Genomic DNA, 20,611 nt, shown 5'->3' with positions numbered 1-20,611 from the left:
ACTTAGAGAAGGATCTGAAATATTTTCCTTGAAGATTAAATTTGTTTTATTCTGAATTGTTTTATTTGTTGTTTCCATGTGTTGTAAACTGCTTTGAGAATTTTTTTCATTAAGGTAGAAAGTGTTATAGAAATGAAATGAATAGTATTAATACTAAATTTCGCTGGGGGAGAAATGGTGCCTAGACATTCTTTTATGGCGACTGTAGCCTAAGTTTAAGGTGTCGTTTGGCGATTAGCTTTTATATCTGAGTTTATAACATTGTTTGAAGGATGGCATTATGGTGGGATCTGTTAGTCCCTATCTGCTTTATCTGTGTAGCTGTGTTGTTAGATTGTTATTGGGTGTTATTAATTGGTTTCAATGTAAGTTTATTTGGATCCTTCCATGAAAAGAGTAACTAACAACTATGATAAATAAATTGCCCCACCAACTTTTGTCTCTGGCCCCTCTCACTCCTGGCATATGGGTCCTGGAAGGTTGTCTATGAAGGAATGCAGGCTTTGGTCTGAAAAAGATTCCCAATCTCCATTCTAGTATATTAGTGTTTTCTCATTTGTTTGTACTTAACATAGTAGCTTGAGCCATAATTCAAAATTTTGGTGCAGGGGAGCTTGCACAGTATAGGTGACACTTAAGTTAAGCGGTTTTGCGTGGATACTCCAATCCTCTTGTATAGCCTTTAAGTTAATGCTTTTCTTACAGGAGGAAGTCAGTTCGCCTAAAATCAGCTGATGAATTTTGTTATACAAGCAAAAAAATGCCTACAGCAGAACCTATTTATAACTAGCTGTGTGTGTTAAATTTGCAGAGATACATGCATTCAGTAAATGATTATGTCAGGAATCAAAGTTAAGATGACTGAAAGTATATTTCACTAAAAAATACACCAACAAGGAAATATTTAATGCTGCTTGAAAGATCACTGCAGCTCAGTCAGTAGAGCATGAGATTCTTAATCTCAGTGTTGTGGGTTTAAGCCCCATGTTGGACAAAATATTTCTGCATTACAGGGGTTGGACTAGATTACCCTCATGGTTCCTTTCAACTCTACAATTCCATGATTCTATTATTTCTTTTAAGGTAACCTTTGCAGCCCATGGATCATAGTTATTAACTACGATCTGCAGTTTTTAGTGCAGTGGGTACCTTGCAATTTATATTTTATTCATCCTGAAAACTCATTTTAATTAGGTTAGGTTGATAACTTGGCAAAGAATTTAGGTTTCAGAAATATGAGTGCTTTTCATCAACAGATTTGGTATGAAGGTTATACTCAGACTTTTTGGATACAAACCAACCATTGTAATGTAAGAGGAATGGCTGCAATATTCTCTACTTGTAGTTGCCTTTAGTGACTAACAAGTACATTGGTTTTCAACCAGTGTGCTGTGGTACCCTGGGGTGTCTTGAATGATGGTCAGGGGTGCCGCAGGCAACACTGGCCTCTGTCCTTCTTTCCTTCCCTCCCTCCTCTGATGCCCTCTCACATCTGCCTCCCAAAGGCTTGCACAGCTGTTCGTTACAGCAGCCCTGGCTACAAGCTCCCCAGGTGAATGGTGCCTCTGCTGCTGGCCAGGGAGTGCTTCCCAGGCCCCTGTGGGGCAGTGTGAGGAGGCTTCTCTCTTTGGGGCAGGAGGGCAGCTCAGAGACCAGGGTTAGCAGCAGCTGCTGCCTAAAGAACTCCCAAGGAGAGGGGAGAGGAGAGGAGGCTCAGGGAACACTCCACAAGGGACAGTGTTTGAAAATGGGTGAGAGACTGCCAGCTCTGCTGGCAAGGGGTGACATAACTGGGATCCTGAGCCCCACAGGGCAGGAAGAATGTAACTGGTCAAGGGAGCCATGGACTGAAAAAGGTTGAAAACCTCTGAACTAGTATATCCCTCTTTTTGGTGGGAAGGAAGTCTGGTAGCATTATATGTTGGTGCTTCTGCAGCCACAGCATCATTTTCCAAGTAGATTTCAAGGTGCTGGTTCAAATCTACATACCAGTTGGATAGGGCACATGCTAAACAGGCTGCCAGAACCCATATGTTCTATCACAATGGGTTAGCCAATGGGAACTTCCTTTGACATGCAAATAGCAACTTGTCAGAATTGCGGTGGGCAAAGGAAGAGTTAAACTCCTCTCCATGGTCCTAAGGTAGTTTAGGTTCCTCTGTGACTGCCCTTTATGTAAAAAAAACCAAACCCCAAACTCTGTGATTCTCTTCGTCTAGCGGTTTTTTCTCTTGCGAAGCAAGCCCATTGAAAGATTAGCGGCTTTTAGCGGCTTATCTGCTGGTCCGATCAGATGATAAGCGGCTTAGCGGCTTAGAAAAAGGGGGGGAGGGGGAAAAACCAGCAGGAACTCGCAAGACATTGTCGTCTTGCGAAGCAAGCCCATAGGAAATTCGTTTTGCGAAGCACCTCCAAAACGGAAAACTCTTTCGTCTAGCGAGTTTTCCGTCTTGCGAGGCATTCGTCTTGTGGGGCACCACTGTATTTGTTTATCTCTGGTATCATTTAAAAACGCTTCTCTTTGTCACTATGTCACTATGTGTCATATTGAAACAAAAAATGAGCATTAAAGGCTGATGGTGTTGCTTCTTCACAAATTTGAATTCCTCAAAATTTATCAGAGCCAGAGAATATATTTCAGGAGTGTACACTTTTGGCTGGCTATGGAAAGTGGTGGGAAGGTAGGATTATCATTTTCTGTTTTTAACCAAGTTGTACCTTACAGTGGTACCTCGGGTTACAGATGCTTCAGGTTACGTGTTTTTGGGTTGTGCACCGCGCCGAACCTGGAAGTACTGGAATGGGTTACTTCTGGGTTTTGGTGCATGCGCAGAAGCTCTGAATCGTGACCCGCATGTGCGCAGACGCGGTGTTGCGGGTTGCGAACGTGCTTCCCGCACAGATCACGTTCGTGACCCGAGGTTCTACTGTAATTGCATTTGCCTGAGATACTATAGCAGACATCCATGCGTCTTAATATATTGATAAACTTCCCAAGCCTCTGTGATAGAATGAGCTATAAATTAATCATTGGTGTTTTAGTGGGTCAGATGAAAGGTGAATCTTTTTGTAGTTAGGTACCCTATGAGTGAAATGTGAGGCAGAAATTTGAGCGTAATTGAGTTCTTGTTGACATTAAATTGTCTGTGCTTGGCTTTAAGCATTGGTTCCTACATGTACAGCATCTCTAAATTTTTGATAAAAGCTTCAACCCTAGCCTAAACTATCTTAAGCTTTATCTTTCTTACTGTAAATTTCCACTGTTGTGTGTTTTTGCTTTTATTATACATATATATGACTGAAAGGGCCTGAAGTAGTGCAGAAATGACATTGCTTACATAATTGGCCACAACAGTAATTCAATCATAGTCTCTGCTTAGGTGATGCCACTTCTATCTTCCATGTATCACGTGTTTGAACTCTGTAATTGGTACAGAATATGGGAGCCAGTATTCTGACTGGCATGTCTCATCTTGCTGATATTTCACCATTTATAAAAGAGTTCCACTGGCTACCTGTTTGCTTCTTAGCTGAATTCAAGGCGTGAGTACAGTGGTACCTTGGGTTACAAACGCTTCAGGTTACAAACACTTTGGGTTACAGACTCCGCTAACCCGGAAGTGATACCTTGGGTTAAGAACTTTACCTCAGGATGAGAACAGAAATTGCTTGCCAGCGGCGTGACGGCAACGGGAGGACCCATTAGCTAAAGTGGTACCTCAGGTTAAGAACGGACCTCCGGAACGAATTAAGTTCGTAACCAGAGGTACCACTGTACTTATGTATAGAACCCATAATTGCTAATTTTAGTCTGTTTTGAGATTAATCTATTGATTTTATTTTTTATCTGTTTTTAATTGAATTTTGTTTTTGTTGTTTGAATACCGTAATAAAGGGTGGAACTCAAATATTTTTAAAAATAACCATAAATTATAAGGGTGTATAGAAGTTTGCAGTAACTTTCTAGTGTTTGAACTCCTTAATGAAGATCCATTGGAGGCTGTTTTCTGGAGACAGTGCAGACAAGACATTGTTATTGGGAAGATAATTGGTGCCAGATAAACGTGGATAGCCCATCGTGTTTAGATGGGGCTTTTTCTTTTTGCAGTTTTCTTTTTAAAAATTGTAAACTGTCCTTGGACTGACTTGTAAAATAGGATAAATCTTAATTAAGATTAACATGAATTCTTAGGCTGCTCCCTCTGTTTCCTAACAGTGTGACAAATATCAAAATAGAATTTACCAGCTGTTGGCCACAGCATGCTTTTGTTGATAATATTTGAGTAAAATTTCCTCTCAGTGCAATGCTCTTGAAGTGCCTATATCTTTTCTTGGTGTACATGAAGCTACAATCCTGTGCACACCTGTCTTTGGGTAAAGCCTATTAGGTAGAATTCAGTGATGTGCTAAGTGAGGTATGGGGGCATAGAATGAGTTCCACATGAGCAGTGAGACTCCCCACTCCTCCCCTTGTGTGCCCCCCATCAGTGTTTGAAACTTCCATTGTTCTAGTGTGTTTTGTAACAGGGAATTTAATTAGCACAAGCAGTTTCTGAGCTCTGGGCGCAGTACTGTGCATAAAGATTTCAGATTAAAACTGCACAGTGCTGAAGGAAAGGAGGACCCTTTTCTGCCTCCCCACTTCCAGCCACTTCCTGAAGTCTGGAGAACAGACCCTCTTAAGAATATTGGGGGGGGGGGCAGGGGAAGCATGGCTTTGTTTTTTGCAGTCTTCAGATGAGGACTAGACCATGTGAAAAATGAACATAAGATTTTAGCTGCAGTTCATTCATTTTAAGCTTTGTATTCTTGTTATAAAAAAGTGCACCTAGACATTCCATTGTTGTGCCCATAACCTAGGTTTAAGGTGCCATTTAGTTCCTAGCTTTCATATCTCAGTTTTTACACTGCCCCCATGTACCTCTTAAATCTGTTCCGGGGGTTTTTCCAACCCTCCGAAGACGCATAGCACAAGCAGCTCCCATTCTGTGCATGCAACAACATAGTTGAATCCCACTCATTGAATACAGTGAGGACCCATCTCTGGGTAACTTTGTCTAGAATTGGGCTGAATGTTATCTGACAGCAAGCCTCTCTCCATTTGAACATTTGTAACATGGCGCCATTTCTGAAAAACAAAAGTTCTATTGGAAAGCTTTCTCAAAATATTGTTACTGAGCTTCTTTGTGGAAGGATCTAAGCTTTTAATCCATCATCACCTCAGAAGAGTAGGAGCAGAATCTATACTTAGAGTATAAGTTGGGACTACAGGATGGAAATTTACTGAAAATTATTGCAAATTAGTGTGCTGAATAAGCCTGTACTCACTGAAGATTGTGAAACTTGCAGACTCTTTGCCCCTTCTTCCTTCCACTTCTTCCCTGCCATTAATCTGGCACAATATATGTAACTTAGGAATCTTATAAAAAGTGAATATTATGAGACACATTTCTGTGGAAGCAAAGAGCAATAGAAAATTGTTTCATTTCCTGTTAGGAGTTATGCCATGGCTTTGCTATGTCATGGCTTAAAGGCTGTTGTATAAATATGATGCATTGTGACTACCATAAGGACAACTTCTGCTCATTGCTTGCAAAGAGACCAGACCTCTGAAATATCATTGGTTCTTGACTAATTTAGGAATAAGAAAATACAAATGTTATATGTGAGAGGTGAGAGCAAGGCAGAGGGGAGAATAAGAGCACAGGAGTTTCCATAACTGTAGCTGGAAGCATAAGTTTTATAGATCCCCAGAATTGGAATCTCTTAAAAGAAAAAAATAGGTTACAGTTTTAACAGGTGTTTGGCTGGTGTCAGTTTTCTGTCTGTGGTTGCGGTGTGATTTGAGAGGTGATCCATGCTTCTTCTTTTTTTAAAAAAAATTCTGCCACATATTGTGGAAGTGCATAGTAAGGATGGCTTTCAGAAACTTTTCCAGTAGGAAAGAGACAAGAGATACAAAAAGTGGGGTATCACATGTGGCAGTTGGGTTTTTTAAGGCAAAGAGAAATTGAAACCATACACACAGCAAACACAGCTTTTGTTTCTCCAGCGTAAAAGGGCAACAGCATCTTGGTGACCAAGTCCTGGAGCAGTCAGACTGCAGTTGCAATTTGCCTCTTGCCTCTTTGCTTTTAGCAAGCGTAGGTATGCCAAATTCCACGGGAATAATAATAATAATAATTACTATTATTATTTATTTATACTCCGCCCATCTGGCTGGGTTTCCCCAGCCACTCTGTATGTTGTACAGTTATCTCTGAAAAGAGAATACTTCCAAGCACTGCCTCGAATTATAATTATATTGACATATTAACATTAGTAATTTTGATAAAGCTTTAATTAGCCATTGAAGTAGTGCATCAGGTGCCACTGCCATCAATCCACACACTCATCTTACTGTGGTGATGTTAAGTTGCTCTAGCCATGGTAGGCCAGAGCTGACACTTTCTCCAGTAGGAGAAGGGCAGCACTGTAGCATCTGTGTGTGTAACATGCATATCTGAAAGGCAGTAACTCACTGTGGTGTTCATGCTCTCTGGTACAGTACCTTCAAACTAGGGGACATAGTGCTGTACTGCTAGGTTCCATGTTGAAGAAAGCAGCTAGGCTGGGGCAGGCAACAGGGATAGCACAGTAAATAAGTGAGGGCAAATGGGTAGTGAAGAGAGACTGGATATTTTTTTTGTTTATCTGTGTGCTGTGGGAGGGAGAAAGCAGATATTGTCTCAGGCAAGCAGGAGAGTGGTAAGAAGACTGTATTATCTGTGCTCATGTGCCTGTTCTTTCAGTGTAGCTTGAGTCAAATTTCTAACAAGTGATTCACTTGGAAAGAATAGTTATTTGCCCCTGCTAAGTCACTAACTGCACAGATAATGCATTTTGCCACTGGTGTCTTATTGATTGGCACCCATTTTATGCTAATGTATCTTAAGTATGTGCCAGACGTAGTTCCTCTTTGTTTTGTGTTTTGCTTTACTCTAGTAAATGTGTACATCTATTGCATTGTGCCCAGTGAAGCTTCTGAGCTTATACAAAAGCACAGAATGTTAGTTGTTCTGGGAACTAAACAGTTTGCAGTTCAGTTCCTTTGAGGGAATTGTCAATATGGCTGTAGTTACAAACTTTACAAGGGAGAGACTGAGTTCTTGGGGTGTAGAGGCTAGGTTTAAGAATGATGGCGATCAGGGAATGGATTGAGAAAGAGGAATCTTCAGAAAGAGCCAGGTTGCTATGTTAGATGAGATTGGGACCTGAGACAAGATGGGACTAATCAGAGAGGCAGCTCCAAAGAAACTACTCAGCATTTAAGGCCAGGAGACACTCTGTGCTGTTGAGGGAGAGAGGAGCATTAGGTCAAGACACGGTGGTTAAAAGAAGTGGTTGCTGGCTCTAGAGCCTAAACCTGAATACAGTGGTACCTCGGGTTACATACACTTAGTGTTACATACGCTTCAGGTTACAGACTCCGCTAACCCAGAAATAGTACCTCAGGTTAAGAACTTTGCTTCAGGATGAGAACAGAAATTGTGTTCTGGCGGCGCGGCAGCAGCAGGAGGCCCGATTAGCTAAAGTGGTGCTTCAGGTTAAGAACGGTTTCAGGTTAAGAACGGACCTCTGGAACGAATTAAGTACTTAACCTGAGGTACCACTGTAAGGCAATTCTACAAATTATGACTTCAGTTGTTACTGTAGCATTATAACATGGCAACCCTAAGTGGGCAGCATGCGCCTGAAAGTCATGAATGAATGAATTTCATATTGATTTGGACTAACCAAGCAGTTCTTTGGTTGCAGTCTTCTTTCTGCTTTTGCACTTTATTTGTGGCAGGAAAACCTTGGCACAAACAGTGTCTGCACCACAGAGAACAGGGCTGTGCTACAGTGCAGGGCAGGTGGGATGAGTCGCTTGAAGTGTGCTTTGTATTATACTTTCTTTTACAGGCACCACTAAACTCAGCCCTTCATCTGTTTTGGGACTACAACTCCCATCATCCCTGACCACTGATCCTGTTAGTTAGGGATGGTGGGAGTTGTAGTCCCAAAACAGATGGAGGGCCAAGTTTGGGGGTGCCTGTTCTTTTAGAATAAGAGCAAAACTATGGCTGCAAAGAATCTACTTGTTAGCAGACTTCCTCAGCTTGAAGGCTTTTGTGATCTGAGCAACCTGCAGCAAACTGACTTGCTCCTGTAATCAAGTTTATTACCACAAAATATATCCACACTTTTGAGAGAATTATTATTATTATTATTATTATTATTATTATTATTATTATTTATACCCTGCCCATCTGGTCTAGTAGTAGACCAGAAATTAAATGCTTTACAAAGTCTTTGTAGCTGTTATTAACTTGAAATGCAAGAGAAATGGATTAAAGAAATAAGCACTAGAAGAAGAGCAACAATCACTTAAGTTATTACTGTCATTTCTGCTGTTGGGTTTTCTTCATGTTTGGCCTTGAAGTAAAAAGAGAGAGTACTGGCGGTCTTCTGAAATTCTTTGTAGTAGTTTCTGCAGCTGTGGTGAAAATTCTTTCTTTTTTAAAATCATATTTGTAAATGCTTTGTAAATTACAAAGATTGCTGTAGAGTTCCATACATTCTCAATTGACATGTGGTGTGTCTATAGCAAAAGGGGTGCTTGGAAAAAATGCATCTTAAGGATTATAAACTGTAGGGTTTTTCCACCAGTAAGATAATGTTTGAATATTGGGATTTGGACTGCTCTACTGGCTTTAACTAACTGAAATACGAGACACTTATCTGTCCCATTACCTCTCTTGAGCCAGAGTCTCCAAGCTCCTCATTTTATTATGCAGAACTGTGTGTTCAGTGTTTCAGATTGCATTGAAGTAGACCTTTAGGAACCATAGGATTGACAGATTGAATGGTATTTGTTGGCTATACCATAAGTGACTGCTTTGAACATTATTTTTGCCATGTTGTATGAATGGTTGACAATTTTATCTAGTCTATTTTTCAGTGTCCAGCATTTTCTGTCAGTTTTAATATTTGCAGGAAATACTGACTTCTAGACTTCATAACTTTCTTCTGCAGGAAATAAGAAACATAATCTTACATCTTTTCTGGGTTTCTAAAAATTAGTAAAGACAGGAGGAAGATGTATGCTGCTGCTTTGCATTTAGCTCCTGAAATTATTTTCTGAGACTGCCTCCTATAGCAGATTTCCACTTTACTTCGATATTAAACAACAAACATTGACTGGTGTATGAATTGAAACAAAATACCCCTTAAGTCTTACTTCCTATTATTATGTGTCTCAGTGCTCTGTTACAAAGCTCTAAAATTATTTTCACTTGTTGTTGTTGTTTAGTCGTGTCCGACTCTTCGTGACCCCATGGACCAGAGCACGCCAGGCACTCCTGTCTTCCACTGCCTCCTGCAGTTTGGTCAAACTCATGTTGGTAGCTTCGAAAACACTGTCCAACCATCTCGTCCTGTTGTCCCCTTCTTCTTGTGCCCTCAATCTTTCCCAACATCAGGGTCTTTTCTAGGGAGTCTTCTCTTCTCATGAGGTGGCCAGAGTATTAGAGCCTCAGCTTCAGGATCTGTCCTTCCAGTGAGCACTCAGGGCTGATTTCCTTCAGAATGGATAGGTTTGATCTTCTTGCAGTCCATGGGACTCTCAAGAGTCTCCTCCAGCATCATAATTCAAAAGCATCAATTCTTCAGCAATCAGCCTTCTTTATGGTCCAGTTCTGACTTCCATACATCACTACTGGGAAAACCATAGCTTTAACTATATGGACCTTTGTCGGCAAGGTGATGTCTCTGCTTTTTAAGATGCTGTCTAGGTTTGTCATTACTTTTCTCCCAAGAAGCAGGCGTCTTTTAATTTCCTGACTGCTGTCACCAGCTGCAGTGATCATGGAGCCCAAGAAAGTAAAATCTCTCACTGCCTCCATTTCTTCCACTTCTATTTGCCAGGAGGTGATGGGCCCAGTGGCCATGATCTTAGTTTTTTTTTTTGATGTTGAGCTTCAGACCATATTTTGCGCTCTCCTCTTTCACCCTCATTAAAATGTTCTTTAATTTCTCCTCACTTTCTGCCATCAATGTTCTGTCATCTGCATATCTGAGGTTGTTGATATTTCTTCCGGCAATCTTAATTCCGGCTTGGGATTCATCCAGTCCAGCCTTTGAAAGAAAATTAATGAATTTTATTTTCCTTGATGTGATTAATTTTTGTCTGCACAGTCCTTGCGGTACTATTTTTATTTACCGGCTTTCTTTAAATAAGCTGTTTACTTTTAAAACCTCTCTCAAATATGGGATGGGAAGTGCTGGTACAGCTGTTGGTGGATCACTATTATACCTCTACTCCGCAATGGTATTTCTCCTAAGTGTTCAAGCAGAGGGAAATCTCTCTTCAGTGTAAGCTAAGCATCACACCAGCTGTTGCTGAATACACGGTGATCTGACCTATCTTTTATTTCATGAAAAGCTTTATATAGAATGTACACATTTAATGCACATTAATATCATTTGCACAGCTTTATACGTCACATTACTTTCATTATGCTTATCTTACAATTTAACTCCCAACCCCATCCAGTTTCAAAGTATTACACGATCTCCCTCTGTTTCCTTGAAATCATTTCTTTGTCTTTGATACTGAATTATCAGGTCCCAGCTGCTCAAATAACGTCTGTTTGATACTCTATTGTAATTGGTCTACTGTAGTAGGACATTGATTGCTTTTCTGTGTTTACAAAGAGCATTGTAGCTATTGTGATCATTTATTTTAAAATATTTTTTCAATTGATACACAGCTCTTGATAAAATTAGCATATAGTCCACAGGCTTTAATTCTACACTGAACTGAACTGAAATAGTTCATCATTTATTCCTAACGCTATCTTCTAGTATCTGGCGGTTGTTGGGGTTTTTTGCATATTCTCACCACATATGATAAAAGTCTCTGTTATAGCTCTTCCAAATTTTTCAGGCTGCTAAACACCATTGTGAATTAATTTTGAATCAGATTTCTTTAAAGCAGACTGTCACTGAGAAGTGTGAGCCTTTTGTATAAAGGCATGTCCCCATCTCCTCTGGGACTTAACTCTGTAGTTTTGTATTTCCCCATATGAACTTTTCTATCCCACTTTCTGAGTGTTTAGTGATTTCCCATAAAATTCATTTGCTAACACTAAATTTTCAAATTCTGTGTTTTCTTAAATAGACTTTGAGGTAAGTTGCTGCAATTTTGTCCCTTTTACAATCGTACTGTGGAGTGCTGGCAAAAGCTAATGGCGATTTTAGTCCAAAATATCTGGAGAGTGCAAAGTTGAGGTGACTGGCATAGACCTTGGAGGAAATTTTGTTCTTCTTGCTTTAAGGAATGGTGAAAACTGTGTTTGACTGACAGCCTCACTTTGCTAACATCTGGTGCTCTCTTCTTTTTTCTTTCCTCATCAGATGTTCTTCCTCTTACCCCAAAACTCCAAATTCACCAGTTTCTAATCCATAACCTCTTTATCTCAGGTTTTAGATGATACCTGCTTAACACTTCCTGTCTTCAGTTATGTTTAGATGTCAGGAGGAATGGGCTCTGTCAGCAGTTACCAATTATTTGTTGACAGCCTTATGATCCACTAAAGTAGAATTTGATCTCCTGTGACACATAAATACTCATAAACTGTTTCAGATGTAGTTGAGACAGTGCCAGTGCCAGGCTATTTTGTACCCTAGGCAAGGCTAACTACTTGCACGTGTACACACACACACACCCCAATTGTTAACTTCAGTTTTCAAAAAAAGGGAATGAAAAGCATAATAATAATAATAATAATAAATTTCATTTATATCCCGCCCTCCCCAGCCGAAGCCGGGCTCAGGGCGGCTAACAACAATAAAACAGTATAAAAGTATAACATAAACAACACTCTAAAATCATTCATTGTAAAATTAATTAATTCAGGCCACTGGCAACCATTGGGCCAGAGCTCCGCGAAGATTGCCGAGGGAGGGAGTCAGGCTGTGCCCTGGCCAAAGGCCTGGCGGAACAACTCTGTCTTGCAGGCCCTGCGGAAAGATGTCAAGTCCCGCAGGGCCCTGGTCTCTTGTGACAGAGTGTTCCACCAGATCGGAGCCACAGCCGAAAAAGCCCTGGCTCTAGTTGAGGCCAGCCTAACTTCTCTGTGGCCTGGGACCTTCAAGATGTTTTTATTTGAAGACCGTAAGTTTCTCTGTGGGGCATACCAGGAGAGGCGGTCCCGTAGGTACGAGGGTCCTAGGCCGTATAGGGCTTTAAAGGTTAAAACCAGCACCTTAAATCTGATCCTGTACTCCACCGGGAGCCAGTGCAGCTGGTGTAGCACCGGATGAATGTGATCTCGCAGCGAAGACCCCATAAGGAGTCTCGCCGCGGCATTCTGCACCCGCTGGAGTTTCTGGGTCAGTCTCAAGGGCAGCCCCACGTAGAGCGAGTTACAATAATCCAATCTGGAGGTGACCGTCGCGTGGATCACAGTGGCTAGGTCAGGGCGAGAGAGGTAAGGAGCCAACTGCTTAGCTTGGCGGAGATGGAAAAATGCCGCCTTTGTTATAGCTGCAATCTGCGCCTCCATGGAAAGGGAGGCGTCGAAGATTACACCCAAACTCTTAACAGACGGTGCTGGCACTAATTGCGCCCCCGCAAGAGATGGGAGTTGCCCCCCCAATCCCATATCGCCCCGCCCTAGCCACAGGACCTCTGTCTTCGAAGGATTTAGCTTCAACCGGCTCCCACGTAACCATCCAGCCACAGCTTCCAAACATCTGGTCAGTGTGTCTGGGGACGAGTCAGGATGGCCATCCATCAACAGATAGAGTTGGGTGTCATCGGCATACTGATGGCAACCCAGCCCAAAACTCCGAACAAGCTGGGCGAGGGGGGCACATAAAGATGTTGAAAAGCATCGGGGAGAGTATCGCACCCTGAGGTACTCCACACACCAAGGAGTGGCGCGATGACAATTCCCCCCCAAGCGCCACCCTCTGTCCCCGACCAGAGAGAAACGAGCGCAGCCATTGAAGGACTGTGCCCTGGATCCCCACGTCGGCAAGGCGGTGGTCCAGAAGTTCGTGATCGACCATGTCGAAAGCTGCTGATAGATCTAGAAGAATCAGCAGCCCCGACCCGCCTCGATCCAGCTGTCTACGAAGATCATCTGTTAGGGCGACCAGAGCCGTCTCGGTCCCATGACCAGTGCGGAAGCCGGACTGGAATGGATCCAAAGCCGATGTTTCATCCAGAAACCCACCAAGCTGTTCGGCAACTGCTAAATTTATTTTAAATTGCAAGAATAAGTACAGTGGTACCTCGGGTTATGTACTTAATTCGTTCTGGAGGTCTGTTCTTAACCTGAAACACCACTTTAGCTAATGGGGCCTCCTGCTGCTGCCACGCCGCTGCCGCACAATTTCTGTTCTCATCCTGAAACAAAGTTCTTAACCCGAGGTACTATTTCTGGGTTAGCGGAGTCTGTAACCTGAAGCGTATGTAACCCGCGGTACAACTGTAATGCAACCATTTTTTATTATCTTCCTCAAATACAAAAAGTGTTTTATCACACAAATCATTGTGAATAATTTTGTAAATTTTATTGTTAAAATTTTAAGTCTCTTAAACGTTTCAGTTTCAGGCGCATCAAAACCTCGCTTTGTGTTCCTTTTCCTCTCCGAAGTTTGTTACCAATTCCTTCAGGTCAAGTGCAGGTGATGCTTGGCATGTTCAATTGATATAGTTGCCAAGCCAACTAGCTTCTTTTGCAATTTCTTTTGCTTTTTTGGTCTGTTTTGACACCACTAACTAGGCAGGCTAGTGTTTTCAGTAGCAAGTAGGTTTTCTGTAAAAAAGAAAAAAAATGTAGCAGTCTGAAGAAAACTGTAAATATATATATCATTACAATTGGATCAGAGAGTTGAAGGGCTAATGGAAGTTCCTAGGTTTATCACTTCAACTCCCAAACATTAACTCTCACTCAAAGTCTTATTGCCAAATAGTGAAAATCATTTCTGTACTTCCTGTTATGAGTTACAAACAGTTTAGTCTGCTTTTGTAAATGGTAAGAACTGAAACTATTAACCTGGGCTCTTAACTTGTAAACATAGATGTTCATGTTATCTTAATGGCCATGGAATAGAAATACAGGGGTTCATTTTCAGAGGGGATAATTTTTCTCTGCCTATACAACCGTAGATATCTTATAAAACCAGAATAATTTAAGATGTTTCTCTTTCCTCTCTCATACACAATAAACAGCATGAGATTCTCTTCCCCCAAGCTTATCATACATTTTTGTGGCCTCATCAGATTGTTCAGGTACTGTTGCTTTGTGTGTTTCTTAATAAGCAACTTCCCCTCAAAATTCAATTAACATTTGTCTGAAAGTAATAATTCACTGGTAAGCTCAGTTAAAACTACAGTTCCATTTGACCCCCCCCAACCCGTTCTTTTTGAATTTCTTCTGTGCATAGAAACGTGCAATTCTGGTGCACTTGGACTGATTCTTACGTAATGGATGTCAGTGGAAATGTTTCAGTATGATGAAGCATAGTCCACTTCACAGCTATAATATGTGACTGTTCTTTAACCATGTTAAAGTACTCTTGGTGCCGTAATGTATCTAGTGGTATGCATTTGGTGGCTGTAATGTAAGAACCAACCCTCTGGTTCCCATAGGCAACTTTTAGGTCTTGTAACCCTTTTAAAAAAACTACAGTGGTACCCCGCAAGACGAACGCCTCGCAAGACGGAAAACCCGCTAGACGAAAGGGTTTTCCGTTTTGGAGGCGCTTCGCAAAACGAATTTCCCTATGGGCTTGCTTCGCAAGACGAAAGCCCATAGGGAAATCTCCGGGGACCTCTTTTAAATGCTAGCGGTGGGGAGCAAAGCCTTCCCCCCCCCTCTGGCCTTCAGAAGAGGTCCAGGAAGGCTGGCGGGGGCCGAAAGGCTTTGCTCCCCAGCGCCAGCATTTTAAAAGCAGTCCGGGATAGCAGGGAAGCGCTTCCCGCTATCCCGGACGGCTTTTGAAGGCAGGAGAGATCCGCGAAGCCTGGGCGCGCTGATGTCAGCGCGCGCAGGCTTCAGCATGCCGGCAGCGCTGCCGCTGCTGGCGGAAAGGTCCGCGAAGCCTGGGCGCGCTGATGTCAGCGCGTGCAGGCTTCGGCATGCCGGCAACTCTCCGCCAGCAGCGGCAGCGCTGCCGCTGCTTGCGGAGAGGTCCGCGAAGCCTTGGCCGGACAGCTTTTGAAGGCAGGCGGGGGGGGAGCAAAGACTTTCGCCCCCGCCAGCCTTCAGAAGAGGTCCAGGACCTCTTCTGAAGGCTGGCGGGGGGCAAAAGTCTTTGTCCCCCCTGCCTGCCTTCCCAGGGGCTTTTAAATCGCCCCGGACAGCGGAGAAGTCCTCCGCTGTCCCGGGGCGATTTTAAAATGCCGCCCGCCAGCATTTTAAGATCGCCCCGGACAGCGGAGAAGCCCTCCGCTGTCCCGGGGTTTTTTAAAATGCTGGGGGTGGGAAGAAAAGCCCTTGTCCCCCCCCCCCCCAGCCTTCAGAAGAGGTCGGGGGACAGACTGTCCCCGGACCTGATCTGAAGTCGGTTTCCCTAGGAACGCATTAATTGATTTTCAATGCATTCCTATGGGAAACCGTGCATCGCAAGACGAAAAACTCGCAAGAAGAAAAAACTTGCGGAACGAATTAATTTCGTCTTGCAAGGCACCACTTTACTGTATTCCAAAGTTCAAAACGTATTAGCTGTAAGTTTGTTACAGTAGCTATATGTGTAGGAGTACAAAGTAATATGTACTGATTACAGTTACTTATATTAATGTTTCCTTTAAAAAAGATGATTCAACCACAACAATCTTCTTCAGCCTCGGGTCACCAGATGGTGTTGCGCTACAATTCCCATCATCACTGACAGTTGGCTAAGTTAGCTGAGGGTAATGAGGGTTGCAGTGGTTCAGCATTTGGATACGAGGTTGAAGAACATTGGATTAAAATACCTTTTGAATTTTATGTTGTGATTAGAGTAGTACAGTATCTTCATTTCTGGGCTGCAAGCTGATATTCGTTGCCAATGCCAAAGTTTTGAGTGCTCAGTAGATCAGGTTCTGTAAGCTCCTTTGAAGGTGTGTGTATGATACTTGATAAACAACTGAGCAGTTGCTAGTGTATGTAGTGACATGTAGAAAATGCCAGTGCCAAATAACCCCTTCATCCCTCTTGCCACTTATTCTGTAAACGTGCTTATTGACTCGTTCATTCACTGTTCCATATCAGTCGTATGAAGATATTTCACCAACTGACAGCCAGCTAAAAACTGGTATACATATAGCTTGTAACATTTTGAAACCTAAAAATGGCAAACAAACCACTATTGTTAAACTTTGGAGGCTAAGCCTAGCTCATAATATTGGTCAGTAGTCATTCACATAGTGAGCTAAGTAGATGGATGAAATGTGAAGCTATGGGAGCTTTTTCATCACATACTCGAAAGGAGCTCTTTTGGGGGAAGGGAGCATTTAAGTGCTAGCCAACCATGTGAGTCTGAAAAATGGGACAGGCCTTACATACGTCCCTCTTCATTTGCTTTAACAAGTTCCCTACCTGGCAACGAGGAAAGAGGGACATATCTATGCTTGCAGAATGCAAACTGTGTCCAGTAGCTTAATATAAGCCATAGATAAACAGGACAGCTATCAGAAGTGCATCCTCGCCTGAGGCCATGAGACTTTCCAAAGTAGTGCCCTTACTAATCAGCTTTACACAAGATCACTGGCCAAATTAGAGCTCTGCAGAAGCCACCAATCTGTTTGGCAGTTAGACGAGACTGAAATCATTTTTGTCTACCTTAGTCATCTTCTATTTTAGCTTCCTGTTGAAATATCAAAAGCATGCCCTTACTGTGAAAGGGGAGATGAAGCATGCACCTCTCAGGGCAACCTTGGGGCACAGTTGACTCAATCTGTTTTGTAAAAAGCGGGGGACTTTCAAAAATTATATCAGGAGCTTGTCAAAAACATACTCATGAAATTCATATTATAAACCAAGGCTTGAGAGGCAGTTTGCAAGCTCCTTGCTCTTCTGTGTTTATGCTTTGCTTGTTAGTAGCAAATGGTAGACCTAAAACATTGACCTTTCCCCTTCTCCTCATGACTAATTAGTGTTTCCCTTATCACATCACCTAACATGCAACAGTTGCATCTTCAGTGATGAAAGCCTACTTTTTATTTTGAAATGCCTTTTCTTCCAGTTATTCAGTGAACCTTTTTCTACAACTTAACTGTCAGTTCAACATTTACGTGAATTGAAGGATGCTTTATTGGGGACAAGTACATGAGATGGCTCAAGCGGAAGGCATGGGATGTTGTTGAACTAATTCCTTGCTGGCATAGAGGAGTAATGCTTTAAGTAAAGGATGGGCTTACCTTATTAAAGGATCTAGATTGCTCTGAATAGCTGGTAGGTCATTGCTCTTTCTCGGTTTTGATCACAAACCTCTTAAGAAATTATTGTCTTGTCAAGATCATTGATAAAATACAGAAGTGTGTAAAAAGAGTACTGCATGTGTGTGTCTGTGTATAACTCATAGCTACATGGTAGACTTTGCACTGGGGCTGATGCAAGTGGCCACTGGCTAAGTTTTATGCAATCTTTTCTGTTTTGCAGACCATTGGCACATGCTTTCTTACTAAGACATCTGAGTGGTAGAGATTTTGCTCCTTGAGAAACTCCTCCTTCCACCCCATGCAGCTCACCCCCAGCTCCAAGTGTGCGACTGGTGCCCTACGCAATGTGTGTTTGTCAAACCATGGAGGTGGGGAAGCATGGCAAGAACGCATCCCACACAGGAGGCCGAGGGGTCCTTCTGGAGCCTTTCATCCATCAGGTGGGCGGCCACAGCAGCATGATGCGCTACGATGACCACACTGTGTGCAAGCCTCTCATCACCAGAGAACAGCGCTTCTATGAGTCCCTGCCTCCAGAAATGAAGGAATTCACACCTGAGTACAAAGGTAAGCTCCCAAAATCTTTGGAGACTCTCATTTAAATCCAGAGCATTTTAGTGTATCTGGAGGGCACTCTTCTATCAATAATAATAATAATAATAATAATAATAATAATTTATTATTTCTACCCCGCCCATCTGGCTGGGTTTTCTCAGCCACTCAGTCAGCTTTCAGTAGAACCTTAAAAACAGAATAAAACTTCAAACATTAAAAACTTCAACTGTTCTGTGAATGTATACATAGGGTGGTGTTCTACAAATTAGTTCTGTTAGTGCAAGTACTTCTGGCTGCACAACAGAAAAGTCCCCTCTTCTTCCCACATGCCTCATTAAACTATCCTGAAGGCTCCCCCAATCTGATCTGAGGGTGTGCAGGGAGAGAAGAGGGAGGGAAGTTCCGTTGCACAAATTGAAATCTAATGGAACTATTTCATTACATACTGTCCATAAGATCACTGTGAAACTTTCCCATGTATTTTCAGACAATGCATGGACAAGAACAATTCGTTTATATGCTTAGGCAGTCATAAAATCTTATTAATGGCATTGCTGGCTGGCAGTACTTCTAAAGCCCAGTTGGGTTTAGTTTCAAAGTCATATAAGCCCTACATAGTTCACTTGGACTTACTTCCCGGTAACTGTGCTCAGGATTCTAGTCTTAAGTCTGGCTTATATCCTTTGAATCTCATAGTGGAGTGGTCCCGTGACCATCGTTTCCTGAAGAAAGTAACATATGAGGCACTAAGACCATACTGCTTTCTGGTGGAAACTTGTGCAAGTATGGCAACTAAAAAACAAGACTTTGAGGCAATGTGCATTTTCCCCTCCCTGTAATTTTGGACACAAAACTGTTCTGCATGGAGGATTCTGATGTGTATTAACTGGGCCTTACTTGTGTAGTTTCAAATGAGTCTTAAGAGAGAAATTTCTTTTTCACATCACCTCTTTTGCCATATATTGAAAGAGTTAATTTTCTAACTTTAAAATGTAAGCATTCCATCTTGGTAAGTTTTCCTTGTAGCTGCCACTTGGAGCTTAGGCCTTTCTAGAGTTTTTTTCACCTGGGACACCATATTGGCTACTCCTGCTATTAGCAAGTCTAGATCTCCCACAATAGGACTGAACCTGCCAGGTTGGGCTTTAGGGCCCTGTCAGTTGTCAAGGCAGACGCAGCACTGTGAGGTGCAAATAAATCCCATGGTGCATTGCAGCATGTCTGTCCTGCCTTTGAGAAAGTCTTGCATGCATCTGATATTGCTCCCAACCTTGCTGATTTCTCTTGAGCACCTTCTTTGATTCCCGCCCCCCCTTCTTTTGTATATGTATCTATAATCTTATCTGTTTTCACTTGTGTTTCCGCCTCTGTTTTGGCTGTCTGGTTCTTTAAAGCTACTTAGCCCTGAGAACACCTTGCACAGCCTTATGGTACTATCCTGTACATATCCACTCCAAGTCACTCCATTCATTTATGTGGGATTTACAGGTAATGCTTTATAGGATTGCAGCTGTGATGACTAACACCAAGCATTTGTTATTTGCAAAAGTTGTGAGGGCTTGGAAATGGTGTTTGGAAGGTGGGGCAATTGTAGTAGTCTGCTGCTGTATTTTTAATGCAGAGGCTATAAAGCTGTTGATACTAAATAAATTCAGTGTTTAATAAAACTAAAGTAAAAAGAATTAATATTCTTAAATTCATACAGAAAGCAGATGGGCTGTCATGAATAGGCACATCATTCTTTATAGATGAAGCTGTACAGAAAAAGCCTGTCACAGAAGAAAACAATCTGCCCCATGTTATAGCAAAGGAGGGTGACTCTTCTTTAATAATATGTTGCTCTTGAATGGATCAGAAGATCAGGCACATTTTTCTATTACTGCTGTTGGGAAAATGTGACAAGGAAAGCCAGTCTTAATTTCAATTCACGTACAACAAAATTCAATTTATACTGAAATAGCCTTTCTCACAAGAGAAAATAGGTTGCATCTCAACCTGGAGTCATTCCAGTTAATATTAAGAAGCTGTGCCAGAAAATGGGCAAGAGTGACTTATGAATGCACTCTTTGGGCGCAGACTATGCAGATAATGGCTAGAGCTAAGCCTTTACTAGATGTACTTAAATACTTAATGTGCCTTCATGGGACAAACTCTTGACTCCAAAATACATTTCACAGTTATTTTTATTTACCATCAGAATGTCATTTCTACCCTGTATTTCTCTTTTTTGAAATGGAGGTGGTTTGAAAAGGGCACCTTTGAAAGCCTATAATTTGAAACTGAGTGCTTTCAAGACACTATACCATGCTCATTTTATTTACCTGTGTAGTAAACTTTTAGTTATAGAAACTATTGCTGTTGCATCAAGTAGACCAGAGACAGTCATATATTCTCAAGGGCCACTCTGTTACATACATGATGCATACAAAATCCAAAAGAGCTGTAACTTTATAAAGTGTATAATTTTTCTTTCTTGCACATAATCCTCTCCCCCCCCCAAAAAAAAAAGCGCATCTGGCCAATTCCTCCTGCCCAAACACCATAATTGATCCATCTTCTGGATACACCATTGATGTGACAATAGCTTTACACACACAT

General features: G+C 42.0%; 1 protein-coding gene across 3 annotated transcripts in view; it reads left to right on the top strand.

Annotated features, from left to right (window-relative positions):
• IP6K1 (inositol hexakisphosphate kinase 1) overlaps positions 1-20,611 on the top strand; it is a 32,555-nt gene that overhangs the window by 2,108 nt on the left and 9,836 nt on the right. For 2 of the 3 annotated variants that reach the window (XM_083488602.1, XM_083488601.1), the window contains exon 2: positions 17,679-18,025. In XM_083488602.1, coding sequence (XP_083344728.1) covers positions 17,803-18,025 — 223 coding nt within the window. In that variant the 5' untranslated portion in view covers positions 17,679-17,802. Of the gene's footprint in view, positions 1-2,098; positions 2,202-2,457; positions 2,682-17,678; positions 18,026-20,611 lie in introns of those variants that run through there. The other variant, XM_083488603.1, reaches the window with a different exon arrangement.

This window comes from Podarcis liolepis, assembly GCF_965112155.1.
Source record: "Podarcis liolepis genome assembly, chromosome: 2".
Classification (NCBI taxonomy): domain Eukaryota; kingdom Metazoa; phylum Chordata; class Lepidosauria; order Squamata; family Lacertidae; genus Podarcis; species Podarcis liolepis.
This window is presented reverse-complemented; position numbering and strand designations above follow the sequence as displayed.